Source organism: Lathamus discolor, chromosome 6 (genome assembly GCF_037157495.1).
Source record: "Lathamus discolor isolate bLatDis1 chromosome 6, bLatDis1.hap1, whole genome shotgun sequence".
NCBI lineage: Eukaryota > Metazoa > Chordata > Aves > Psittaciformes > Psittacidae > Lathamus > Lathamus discolor.
This window is the reverse complement of record NC_088889.1, coordinates 7,539,492-7,552,994: the sequence shown is the minus strand read 5'-3', so window position 1 is coordinate 7,552,994 and position 13,503 is coordinate 7,539,492. Positions and strand designations below refer to the sequence as shown.

The 13,503-nt window shown below is 39.0% G+C and overlaps 1 protein-coding gene across 3 annotated transcripts in view; it reads right to left on the bottom strand.

Annotated features, from left to right (window-relative positions):
• Positions 1-13,503, bottom strand: part of CKAP5 (cytoskeleton associated protein 5) — a 52,077-nt gene that overhangs the window by 13,996 nt on the left and 24,578 nt on the right. Inside the window, exons 15-32 of one of the 3 annotated variants that reach the window (XM_065686684.1) lie at positions 13,124-13,234; positions 11,928-12,020; positions 11,157-11,342; positions 10,609-10,703; positions 9,931-9,988; positions 9,724-9,849; positions 9,250-9,389; positions 8,922-9,096; positions 8,308-8,421; positions 6,850-6,978; positions 6,026-6,220; positions 5,208-5,343; positions 4,341-4,429; positions 3,479-3,589; positions 3,077-3,202; positions 2,229-2,378; positions 1,638-1,841; positions 304-439 (exon numbers count right to left, since the gene is read on the bottom strand). In XM_065686684.1, the coding sequence (XP_065542756.1) occupies positions 304-439; positions 1,638-1,841; positions 2,229-2,378; positions 3,077-3,202; positions 3,479-3,589; positions 4,341-4,429; positions 5,208-5,343; positions 6,026-6,220; positions 6,850-6,978; positions 8,308-8,421; positions 8,922-9,096; positions 9,250-9,389; positions 9,724-9,849; positions 9,931-9,988; positions 10,609-10,703; positions 11,157-11,342; positions 11,928-12,020; positions 13,124-13,234 (2,374 nt within the window). The remainder of the gene's footprint in view (positions 1-303; positions 440-1,637; positions 1,842-2,228; positions 2,379-3,076; positions 3,203-3,478; positions 3,590-4,340; positions 4,430-5,207; positions 5,344-6,025; positions 6,221-6,849; positions 6,979-8,307; positions 8,422-8,921; positions 9,097-9,249; positions 9,390-9,723; positions 9,850-9,930; positions 9,989-10,608; positions 10,704-11,156; positions 11,343-11,927; positions 12,021-13,123; positions 13,235-13,503) is intronic. The other 2 variants (XM_065686685.1, XM_065686686.1) reach the window with 2 other exon arrangements.

Below are 13,503 nucleotides of genomic sequence, written 5' to 3'. Positions count from 1 at the left end.
CAGGATAAGAATTTTCAAGGTGACTAGGGAGTTGTTAGAGCTACAAACACCATACCACAAATAATTTCTATAATGAAAGTAAGATTTACAATGTAAAGACATTTATTTCTGAAGTCTTTATCAGATTAACTGACTCCCTCAGCCACTTGGACAGTACTACTGTCACTGTTCAACCCAGTACTGTTTCACTAGGATAACAAGCCTACTCAAAGGAGACTACGTTAATGATGAATTGCTCATCTCTGGAAGATACAAAGACACCCAAAAGCAAGATGATATACTCTGTAATTGCCCAGTTCCCACCTGCACGCTGTTTTGAGTTTTTGGATTTTGTCCCCTCCATGATGAAAGTGAACATCTTGCTGGCTGGATAGATGAGACACATCCTGTTCAGGATGGCACGGACATCCCTACGGATGACATCTTTCGGTTCTCCTACCTAGTGGGCAAGTCAAAAAAGGGGAAAAGTTAGTCTCATGATGCTACACATTTGCCTAAATAACATAAGGAAAGGCAGAATTATTCTCAATGCAAAAGTCCTTTAAAACAGCTTTTAAAATCATATATGCAATGTAGAATCACAGAACCACTTAGGTTGGAAAAGACCTTTAAGAGCAAGTGTAACTTTTAACCTAACACTACCAAGTTCACTACTAAACCAGGTCCCCAAGTGCCACATCTACAAGTTGTTTAAATACTTCCAAGGACAGTGATTCACGCAGCCTGTTCCAATGCTTGACAACCCTTTTGGTGAAAAACTTTCCTAACATCCAACCTAAAACTCCCTGGTACAAGCTGAGGCCATTTCCTCCCATCCTACTCACTTGTTACTTGGCAGATAGACACCCGCATCACTATAACCTCCTTCCAGGTAGGAACAGCAATAAGGTCTCCTCTGACCCTCATTTTTCCCAGGATAAACAACTCCAGTTCCTTCAGCCATTCCTCATAAGACTTGTTCTCTAGACCTTTCACCAGCATTGTTGCCTTTCTTTTGACCCACTCCAGCACCAAAATGTCTTTTCTGTAGTGAGCAGCCCAGAACTGAACACAGTATTTGAGGTATGGTGTCACCAAATACAGTGTACCAAATACAGTGAGATGATTGTTTCCCTGGCCCTGCTGGCTAGGCTATTTCTGATACAGGCCAGGATGCAGTTGGCCTTGGCTTCCTGGGCACAAGCTGGCTCCTGACCAGTACCCCCAAGTCTTTTCCCATCAGGCAGCTTTCCAGCTGCTCTTCCGCAAGCCCGTAGTGTTGCATGGGGTTGTTGTGACCCAAGTGCAGGACCTGGCACTTTGCCTTGTTAAACCTCATACAGTTGGCTTCAGCCCATCAATCCAGCCTGTCCTGATCCCTCTATGGATCATTCCTACCCTGTAGCACATCAACACTACTGCACAGCTTGGTGCCATCTGCAGACTTACTGAGGGTGCATTTGATCCCCTCATCCAGATCATCAATAAACAGAATTAGCCCTAATATTGAGCCCTCAGGAACACCACTTGTGACCAGCTGCCAACTGGTTTTAACTCCCTTCACAATGTATTTGAAATTAACATTCCACAGCATGTGATGATATCCTGCTATATTCCTCATGAAAAATAAGGTTTAGTTTCTGTACAGTAAGCTGTACCTTTAGGATAAGATATGGGATGAAAGAGGATGCTTCATTCTCAGTAAGGTGATATTCCTCTTGACTCAGCAAATTGAAAAGCAGCTTCAGGTATTCAAGTGCTTTCATCAAAACGCTTGTGTTGGTATCAAAGAACCTCAGGGTAAGCCATTTTAATATCAGATCCAGGCAGCTGATGACTCCATCTTTTTCATTTTCCAAGTGCTTGAAGAAAATACAATCAAAACAAAATAGCAAGTTGTGCAAAAGGAAACACACTGTTCTACAAAAGAACAGAAGAAGGAAGTGCTGTGCCTGATGTCTACATTTACTGGTTGATTCCTAGAACCGTAAGTGCTCACTTTTAACTTACACAGCTTTCTGAAAGTGTAAGAAAAGTCTCCAGGAAGGATGTTTTCTCCCAAGAAGGAATCGTAATACAAACTTCTTCATTCTTCTGAAAATTATTTCTATTTATGTTAAGGATTCAACTTCACAGAACAATGGCCCCTGGCTCCTCATGGTATTCCTATCCAATTTTAATTCAAGCATGACCTTTCATAGCAGAGATTAATTCTATACAACATCATCTACCACAGACCCAAAACTCACCTCAGTCATAACAGCCAGCGCTTTGTTGTGGTGCTGAAAGTCTGCATGAAACATTTCATCCTGTAGCCATTTAGCCACACAACTGGACATCTGAGTTTTTAGCTGCTCAATATATTCATCACGGGGAGTAGTGAAATTCCACTTTAACACCTGTAAAAGGCAGCATTTGGAACTTAAAGCAAGCAATTCTTACTCTTCTTCAAAGAGCCTACAAATTGTATCCCTTTTAATTCTGCTTTAGATTATATTTCCAAACTCTTCTTATTACCAAGTAATAGGAAAAAGTCAGTGGTGTTTGCTCACCTTGGCTTACATGGAAAATTTTCTCTACTTACAGCAGTTATCTTTAGGCCATTATCTTCTTAGTTTTTAACAATTAAAGTAGTTGTTTTCAAGCTATAAATATGCCTATTTACTAGCAAGTTACAAATAACATGCATGTTTTAAGTAAGAGAATTTCCCTACAAAAGGCAAGCTTGGTAAGTGGGGTTGTTCAAAATAAGTACATTAAAACATTTACAATATATCCTAGAACTCCAAAATTAGTGAACAGTTTTCAGGTAAAATCTTCATGATTCTTCACAACTGAAGACCATTCTCTTGAGAGCTGTAAAGAGACCTTTGGCTTTTATGAGATTGCGTAAATGCACAAAAAATTGTGAACCAGGAGAGAAACACCACAGTAAATCAGAGGTTGACCTGTGGAAGTCAACTAAAGAACTAGATAGTCAATACAAGGGATGGACAGACTAGCACTGTCATGCCATAGCATGTTTAATTGTAAATTAAAAAGCAGAATGTGATCAAATTACTCCTTCAAAACTTGAATACATTCAGGTTTTTCTCACCTTCAGACCTTTCTCATCTTTCATCCTCTGTTCCTTCCCATTTGGGACTATGATGAAAATAGGACCTGATTTATCATCATCTTCCTTCAAAGTAGGCTTGCTTAGCACTTTCTTCCCCTGTACACCCTGAAAAAAACAAGGCATTAACAGGCAACAGAAGACACATACCTCAGTCCCAACAGTTGCAAGTATTAGGTACCAGCCAAACTCATGCTGCCTATGTGTACAAGAGCCAGAGAGAAGCTGGAAGAAAAGTTGACTAGGATTTTAGAAGTATGTGCTCGGCTGCTGTGGAAGCAATACCCATGACAGTGTGTGCAGTAGTACCCTGTGACATAGGACACATCACTCTCAACCAGTGCACTACTCACCCACCCACATCCTTAACACCCAGTGTGGTACCTGTTTGATAGATTTGCTCTTTGTCAGACTGGTACTGCCTTTGCTGAAGCTTGTATTAGCTTTGGACAGGCTGCTATTGCCCTTGGACATACTGCTACTAACACCTGACTGCTGTAAAAAAGCCACAGAAAAGGCTTTGTTGTTAGACAGCTATTTACCATTCCAAACCTTTCCATATGGTTCACAGCAAAGGAATTAACTCTAGCATCAGAGCTTTAACTTAATATAAATAAAGGCAAATCTACAACATCCTTCAAGGTTTGTTCCATTCATTGCTGCCATGAATCTGGACCTACATCAAATACTCTTGCTGCAGGATTACCATAGACGATGGAGGCAATGGGACAGTATTGGGCTTTTTTAGTTACATGCATAGGACAAACTTGAAAAATTAATAGCAAAAATACCACTAACACAAACCAGAAAAAAATTAACCACAAATTCAAGTTAATCAGTTAAGATTATGATGCTTTTAAGCATCTTCCTTCCCTTTTTGCACTGGTAATTAGGAATGTTTTACCCTTCATACTGTAAAGAAGAGATGAATTTATCTTGATACACAGGTTCAAAATTACTGTTCAAAGTGTAACACTGGAACTGCAATGGTAAGAATGAATCCTCAACAGCATGAAATCAAGGGGGGCAAGCAGATTTAGAATATAGACTCAGCTGCTCACAAGACTGTATTTTTGACAACACAGACTCTATGGCAACACTTGTTATTCCAGAACTCAGATAAGCATAAAGATTTCAGTAAAAGCAGTCCCTAGCAAGGGCTGTACTCTTTTACGTGCAATACATCAATGAATTACAGATATTCACTTCACAGAAGTGATTTTATAACCAAAAAAAATTAACATACCTTAGCTTTGGAGGAAGCTCCTCCTGCTTTTGCTCTTTTGGGATCAGGTTTGGATTCTGCAGAACTGGACCCTGAATCTTCAGCCAATGCTGGAAAAACAAGACCCGTTTCAAATAACCAACAAGACCATTTTAGGTCAGCACAGTTTTTCATTCTTAGAGCACAGAAGATAAGCAAATTGTATCCATGAACAGTTTGTCACATAAAAGTCTTAGGATTTTAGACACATGAAAAGTTCCTTAAATTCCATGTTAGCATGTGAAGTTCTAATAATTAAGATGTTAGCAGATTTATTACCAAAATGATTTAAAATGCACACACATACACTGTGCTCGTGTGTGTTTTTGTATCTAATGCCTAGAGCTGTGTTTATACCAGTTTGAGCAGGCAAGTTAGCCCCACCAGAGATAAGGCAGGACTGCTTCTTCAAATCATCTGTCCCCAGTCCTGCTATCCTGGTACTCTCTTTTGCGTCAGCACCAGCATTCTGCAGTCCCACAGTGAATGTTTTAAATGTTATGTTAAAATCAGATTATTACAGAAAAAGAAACAACCAAACCATAGCCCCAAGCCCTCTAGTCCATGGGTTTTAGCTTCAATACTAAGCTGATATTTTCAAAGAGCAGCTGACAGATGGTTGTGTGGAAAGTAAAAACCCTCCTACACAGGAATCTGACTCAACTGCAAGTAAGACCAGAACTGCAGACAGTACTCACTAGGTTACACAGCTATTTGTAACCATAACTATGCTGAATTTATAACTATGCTGAATTCTCCTGGGTATGTTTCTTCCTCTGGCATGTCACATCAAAAAGCTTCCAAACCCACCCTGTTCTCAGTCATGTCCCAGAAGGTAAGAGAGGTTACCTGATGCAGGTTGGAATTTGGCTGGAGCTGCACCCCCTGCTCCTCTGCAAGATGCCTTAGCAGGAGCAGCTGGCTTGGCTGGCATATTGGCTTTGGCTTTCTCAAGCATGGCTAGTACCTGGTCTTTGGAAGTTGGCTAGAGAGTAACAGGAGGAGGAAAACAAAGTGATGAATTTGCAAAGGTTAGTGAGAACGATTACTAATACATAGAATAGAACATGCCATAGACAAGAAGCATTACAGTAGTGTGAAACAAGCCATTTTCTGTTTAGCATCTTCCAGGACCTTTAATCTTAATATAGCAATGTTTTCAGATATTTCTGTTCTGAGAAACCATTAAGATCCATGAAGTCTCTTCTGCAAGACCTATGGGAAACAGATGAACCAGCAACCAGTTCTAGCTGAGCAGTCCTACAACATTAGTGGAATGCCCCAACAGTGATTCAGTACTCAAGGGTTCATAAGACACACCAAATTGCAAAAAAAAAAAAAAAACAACACACCACACCTTAAAGCATGTGTTCAAAAGGTATAGAGTTGATCAGTAACTGGTATGAAAACTACCTGCAGATAGGCATTTTGGGAAAAGCAGAATGAATAAATGTCAAACTCCTGAAGTGACAAACCTGGGGTTGTGGCAGCAGTCTTTCTGAAGCAGAGAAAGCTCCAACTCACAGCCTTCTGCCACTATTTTTAGCCCCTCCCCCCCCAAAAACAATCAATGCAGACCAGCTTACATGACTCAAGTCATGAGACTGTGAATGTGACTTAATATCTATGCATTCAAGGTCACGTTATTTAATCTTAGTGACAAATACCTTCAGCTTGCTAGTGGCTTTTGCCATCTTCTCAAAGCCAAGGTGCATCATGAAGAAAGGCAGGGCATCCTGAGCTTTTTTACGCACGTCCCCATTTCGATCTTCGAGGCAGGAATACAGATGAGGCACACACAAGAGTAGATCAGAAGGAACAGAGCGGAGGGTAGGCAACTTCTCAGCCAACCAACCAAGAAGCTGAAAGGAAGTTTTAGTTTAAAAGCTTTGGAAGCAGCACTCCCAGTGTGCTCTCAGGCCACCAGAGCCTGAATAGTAGTCCTTCAGATAGCTTGAAGTAGGAAGAAACCCACTCCAACCTTTGTTCAGACAAATATTCCTAACCGACATCAACTTTCATGTCAGCAATAAAAGAAAAGGATTAAAAGTGAAGTACAATATGTTAATACACAGCTATCTTCAAATTTGGAGTCTGGTCTCTTATGGCTACACAGACTGTTTCTTCTTTTTGAAAAGTACATCAGAATTACAGCTGTACTTTTTCAGCAAACACATTAATGCGTCCAGTTTTGGTCTTCATTACTATGTGGTTAATTTGAGGGAAAACACCCTAGCTCTTGAAATATTCATCAAAACAGGTGAAAGTTTCATTTCAGAGGCACTAGGAACTGCATGACAGCTACCATGCAGGAGGAAAGCTTGTGATTAGCCTTTTGAGGTCTAAAATTTATGTCAGTATGAGGACACAGTCACCTGTTTACTCATGTAATGGCAGCATTGTGTCACTTCAGCCTGCATAGATAAACAGTCCATAGCAAGTAAGGTTATTTTCATTAGACACATGTAAGTTTAATTTAACAGAAGCCTACCTCTTGTCTTAGAAAAGGATTTTCCTTTTTCAGCTCCTCAGACAGGTCTTCCCCTTCCAACCACTCTTTCATGCCAGTTTGTTCAGCCCACGCGTTCACAGTTGCCAGTGCAGCAGCACGAACGTTATTCTGCAGCAAGAACAAGGTTTAAGAAGAATAATCCTAAAGAGGGGTCAGAAGATTACAAAAGAGGCAATAGTTTCACATCCTTCCCACAAAAAGAAAAAGCTTCTACATCAGTGGCTTTGAAATCTGGTGTTATTTGGACCCGAGGTCTAAAGTTCAGAAGAATTTAGTTTTAATGATGGTATCAGCTGCAGAAGTCAAATTTAACACTTATACTTACTTATTAAAAATAATGATGGGTAAGTTTAATAAAGAGGGACAAAGGGTATCTTAAAAAGCACTTCATTTCTGCTATCATTCATTTATAGGAATTTTGAGAATCTCCGAACTCTCAACCAACCTAAAAAACATAGTTAGCGATTTATGTAGTGCTTAAAATAGACTTAGCACATTCATAAACGAAGGCAAGTGGGTTATGAAGCCCGTTATTAGGGCACTCTTATTTAAGACACACATAAGCAAATAGTTAAGTCAGGAGCAGAGGTGCCCCCTCTAACTCCTATTAATTTCCATCTTCGGGGGGTTTATTCCCCAAGGAAAATTTGGAACAGCAGCCTTTTTTTAAATTATGAGAAGTCAGATGGAATACTTAATACTGGTTGGACTTGATGATCTTAAAAGGTCTTCTCCAAGTAAGTTGATTCTATGATTAATAACCACAGTTCTTCAAAATATTATCAGTACAGATATGACTCCATTCATATGACTCTCTCCTGTGGGCTGAATTTCTGAGGCAAGCTGATCATGCAAGAGAGACTCACTTCACTTTAATATGGATTAATTCTAAAGGCAAAGGTAACATCCAGGCATGTCTAAACAAGAAGCAGCCTCCTTGCCCAATTGCTTCAAATAGCTCTTTTCCATGGTCCTAAGCTTTGATTTTGACACATCTTGACATTATACCAGCTTCAGTGGCAGTTTTGAGTGTCCTGTTTCTACCTACAGGCCTCCCACACAGCGACAAAGACAAGAACGTACACTGGAATCATGCTGATACACTAAAAGAACAGAAGTTCCACAAGCAACTTGCAAACCTGATTAGCATCTAATGTAGTATATTTAGAAGTATACATAAAATCACGACATTTCATTTAAAAGCTGAATTATGCCACAGACTGGGTTTATTTACAAGCAGCAGAATACATCTCAGGCAGAATATATTTTCAGACAGACATCCATATTTGGGTAATTTCAAAGACATTTTTAAGATTCCAAAGAAGTTGTAACTACCATCCACATCCGCCTCTCAAAAGAGAGTCCAAACAGCAATAGTTCTTCTCAAGCATAGCTCAGTGAGTGGCAAAAAGCAAAGCTAACTTGTTGAGTTCCTACCTTACTGTCTCCTAGGACTGTAATGACAGGAATGCCCAGATTTTTCACATGCTGTTTGATATTGGGGCCCATTGCTGTTGCCAGCTGCTGAAGAATGCTCAGTGTTTGTTGCACCTACACAGAAACAAAAAGGCTTTGAATAAAATACTCCAGAACTCCACGTTATATGGGGAAAAGTAACACTGCTGTATAGATAAACTTTTACTTTGGAATGCCTGCTCGATGGTATCTATGCCACACTTCAAGCTCACCACACAAGTAGGTAAGTTCTATTTAGATATTTCTAACTTATTTCTATATTCCAAGTAAAATAAAATTCAACTAAAAATATATCCAAACAAGGGACACCTTTGTCACAAGCACAGCAATTATTAAAGCTTGGCTGGTTGGTCTGGGGATTTTTTAGGCCTTTTTAAGAAGAAGCAAAGAGAAAAGCAAGTATTTTATAAATAAGCAGATATAGAATGATCAAGAAAGACACAGTTCATTGTTTTCCAACTGTTGATTTCATGACATTGTAATAGACTGAGTAATAAGCAAGATTCAGAAGTCATGAATAGTTTGTTTCAAGTTCTAAGCTGGAAGCAACTGAAATAGGATTTTGAATAACATACCAAGATTTTATTGGAGTCATTGAGACGACCCTTCAAAGCAGCTGGAAGTTCTCCTATGTTTGGTTGAATGAACTTAGCATCATTTATTATGCTTGTCACTTCATCTAGACCTTCCTTTCTGATCTTCCAGTTCTTGTCCCCAATCTTAGACACCAGTTCAGCTGTGATCTTCTCACTGTTAAGAGAAAATGTAAAAAGCCCATTTTCTTACTTGTGTCTTTTAGTATTGCAGTGCTTTAACACTACAAATCTCTGCTGAGAAAGTGTTTATAAACAAGACTTGAATTGTAATGGAAGTATGTCTTCAGGTTGTAGAATCCAAACTTACCTAATATCTGTTCTTGGCAAGAGATCCACAACATCATTCCCAACATCCTCCTGTTCCTCTTCCTCACCATCATCCCCACCTCCTGCCACACTATTCCTGGAAATTCCACGAGTTGGGACTGGTGCTGTCTGCCCTTGCATCTGCAAGCAACACAAATCGGAAACAGTTGTTTTACAGTATTTGACATTAAAAAATCAAAACATTTGCATGATATGAATGTGCTGTCTCAGGGCAACAGACTTTTAAACATTCTGCTGTTCAAACAGAACCAGAAACTTGAAGTCTGCCATGAGAAAAGTGACCATTGGCATAGCCAGACATAGTGAGTTTGCAGCTGCTTTGGTGAGACATCTTAAGAAATCTGGTTCACTTATAAAAACACAGGTTAGACCACAATATTACTACAGATCACAGCTACTGAAGTTTCCGAGTTGTTTTAGTGATACTTAGTAGTAAGAGAGCTACACATTGTACCTTTTCAAACTCTGCATCTATCTGGGAGAGAAGAGCTGGCTTCTCATCCTCAAAGAACATTCGCAAAGGAGGTCCCACATAAAGATACATGACTCCCAGCAGGGTAATGGCAGAAGTTCTTACAGCCTGCAAAGAGAGGATAAAAGCACTCAGCCTTCAAATTCAGGCTTGATAATAATTCAGGTTTAAAATTCTGAATGTACTCACTGGGTTAGTTGCAGCAAGAGCTGTCTTCACGTTACTGATGAAAGCTTTGACATTCAGTCTGTAGGAAAAAGATATCCCCCATAAGTAAAATGCACAGAAAGCATCATAAAGAATGAGATCGTAAGTTGAAGAAAAAGAGAACAATGTGTTGAGAACAGATTCATACAACTAACCTACAAGCAGAAGATTTGCACTTAAGTAAAATCACAGGTACCGTGCAGATGGTTGCTATATAAATAGCTACTGAAAAAGATCAGTTTAGAGATCAGCCTAGTATGAAAATAAATTCAATAAATATAATTTATATCAAAGACTGCTATTATGACAGCAGAAAAGTTATTATAAAATATAGTGAACCACCTAAGTTTCAGGTGTATTCATGCAGAACAGGAACAGCAGACATGCAGTCCCAGAGCTCCTTGCCCAGCACACTCCTATAGTACATAAACAAAAATGCTCTTCAGAGAAGGCTGAGTGATCAGTAAAGCACCTCATAGTAATAGCATCTTATACATTTAAAGCTAGAAGAGCACTTGACAGAGCTAGAGTAAGGAACAAGAGTTCAGCTGCACTTGCAGCCACCCTCCTCTTCAGGTCAATTTGACAGAGAACAGATTCTTAGTCCCAGCTTAAAAACATTTTCATTTGAGTTTCTCTTAGTTTACTTAAAAGACATACCCAGAAAAGCCAAACTCCTTAATTGCATTTGAAAGCCAGTTCAAAGTTTCTGACTGATTTTTAGGATTCTTTTGAGAGAAAGCCGTAGCCACAACCTGTAACAGAAGACAGTTCCGTAAGTTTTCACTGGAAAACCAGGTAACAAAGCACTGTAGTAAAGGAGTGAAGACACCTGCAAAAATACACAGGACACAAGTAAAAAGAAGCATCCAAGGAAAAATGTGTTGTGTCACTGTAGCAGAATATAACTGCAAGCGAAGCTAAACAGAAATTCCTGTAGTACTTCAAGGCAGCCAGAGATACCTTCATTATGGATGTGTGCCTGTTTTGGCAGTATTTCAGCCAAACACTTATTTACTACTTGTTACTTCCTCTTTTGTAAGAGCTTGTATTTATCTGCTGCCTCAGGTGTTATCTTGAAAGCAGAGCAATTGCTTCCAGGCAACAAGAGAAAAATCAAAGATTTAGGATTTACTACTCAGACTGAAAGAACACCCCACATACTTCTGGCTTTATTTACTGGAATAATACCTTTGCTGCTCCCTCACCTGCTCAGCAGTCCATGGCAACTGACATGCCTCTGCTATTGCTGTCATGGCTTCTTTTGCATTACTCCCACATTTCACATCACCAACCTTGTCTACAAGACCATCCAACACAACTTGGGCTGAAGTTTTGGAGAAGTTTCCTTTCTGTGCAATCAATGCAACTATATGCAGTTTCATTTGCATCACCTGGAATGACCATAATAGCAAGGAAATTAATGCCTTTGTGTATTTTACACCAACTTTTTTATTCTACATATTTATAAATATATAAAAATATAAATGTATTGTGCATACAACACACATTTGTTTACCCACACAAATGTATATATACACTTGAAAACAGAATTGGAATCACACAAACAACATTTATGTACACAAATACATATTTTTATACACACTTGTACATTTATGGTTTTATGTGATTACACAAATTGTGTCTATACACACAAATACTTATATGTATAGATATAGACATATACAATCAATAATACTGGGCAGCCATAATCTATATTAGATACACAAACATATACCTGCGCACCTGTATAGACATACATCTACACCTAGTCATCTTCAAATGTTGTCTCAACCATGAACAGTAATCAAACCTAATTTCAGAATTTATATTCTCATTGACTATAAATACAATTGTGGTCATGGTGCTGGGACTGTCATCACTGACATAACAAAGGTACTTACAGCCTTTTAGCTGGAAGCAACAGCTTACATTAAGTACAAATACAGACTGTTAATTACTGAAGGATCATGTATTACCTGAAAATTTGTTTCCTTCCAACCAGGTTTCTTGGCCAGCATTCTTACCAGTGCTTGGCAAGGCATTTCACTTCTCTCCATAAGCTCAACAGCCTAAAGGATAAACATGAAGTTAGGCAGTGGGTCACAAGTGATACAAAACCCAAACTGTCCTATAAATGTTTGCTTAATACTGACCTAAGTTGCAGAAATACTCAGCAAAAGAATTGATCTGAAAAGCCTCACTGCAAGACCCTCTTTCACAAGCAGCCCATTCTACAGGCAGTAAGACAAGGTTTGTACTATAGCATTCATACTGCTATTCTCTATGCTCTTAAAGAAGTCCGTAAAACCACTATTCACCATTCCAGCCCTGTGAACAGCACAAACTAAAAACCAAAGTGACCCAATAAAAAGAACATCCACCCCCCAAAAAAGCCCTAAATTGTGCTCTTTTCACATGAGAATGCTGATTACATGACAAAGCCTTAATGTAATCTAAATTACTGTTTTACTTATTATTAGGCTTATCCATTCCACTGAAACTTCTGTACATTTGAGCAAAGCTGGCTTCTACAGCAGCATTTCATTGCAGCCAATCACCTTTTCAATTAATATATTAAAACTCAGTCACAACTATAATGGTGTAGCAGTATGAACTTATTTGTACATTGACAGTTGATGCCTCTTGTGAGCCCTCAAAGGCCTTATGATGGATACCATGGGAAAAAAGCCAGGCTTCACATTGAGCAACACATGATACTTTTTTGTTTGTGACTACATGAAGCACTCGCCACCAGCTGTGAAGACTGCAGGCATTGTATCTTCAAACATCAACTATTTGCTAATCGAATTTTTAGCAGTATAATCAATTGCTGCCTAACATGCAATCAGCATGGATTTACTTGCAGCTGGTCTTGCCCAGTGACTGCAAAACATTTTGTCTAAACCTAGCTGTCTTTGAGACTAAGCTTTTGAACTACTTGGTGTTTAAAAAACCCCATCATGCATTCTCAATCCACATACAAGTATTTTTGACAAAAGCATAACTATCTACATTAGAATAAAGGACTTACTTCATTGTTATGGAGTAAGAGCTCATTTAAACCATGTAAGCCATTTGTCTTTTGCAAGTATTGTTTAATCCATCTCAATTGCTGACATCACTACTCCCTTTCCCTACCTGCCTCTCTTCTTATCCACTGATACACACTTACCTTCTGAAACTCCTCCATGCAGGCAAGTCTCTCTTTCCAGTTACCACTGTCTAACTGCTGGATACAAGAAGCTGGAAGAACAGCAGCAGCTTTTTCTTCACATACTTCTATCTGCAGACAGATCAGAACAAAGTCAGCACCCCAATGTATCCCTTCAGAGGGGGGCAGCAGCCTTAAGGCCAGGCAATATACTGCAATGACTCTTGCACTGTGCTGCATTTAGAAAACATGGTAAGTTTTCTGTTGCAGGTTTAAATACTTTCTATGGTTTGTATAGCTAGTTTCTACATGACTTTAGGAAGTATACAGTTTATATATGAACTATAGTTTCTATATGAATTTAGGAAAATATATGAATTTAAGAAGCTGCTAAATCATAC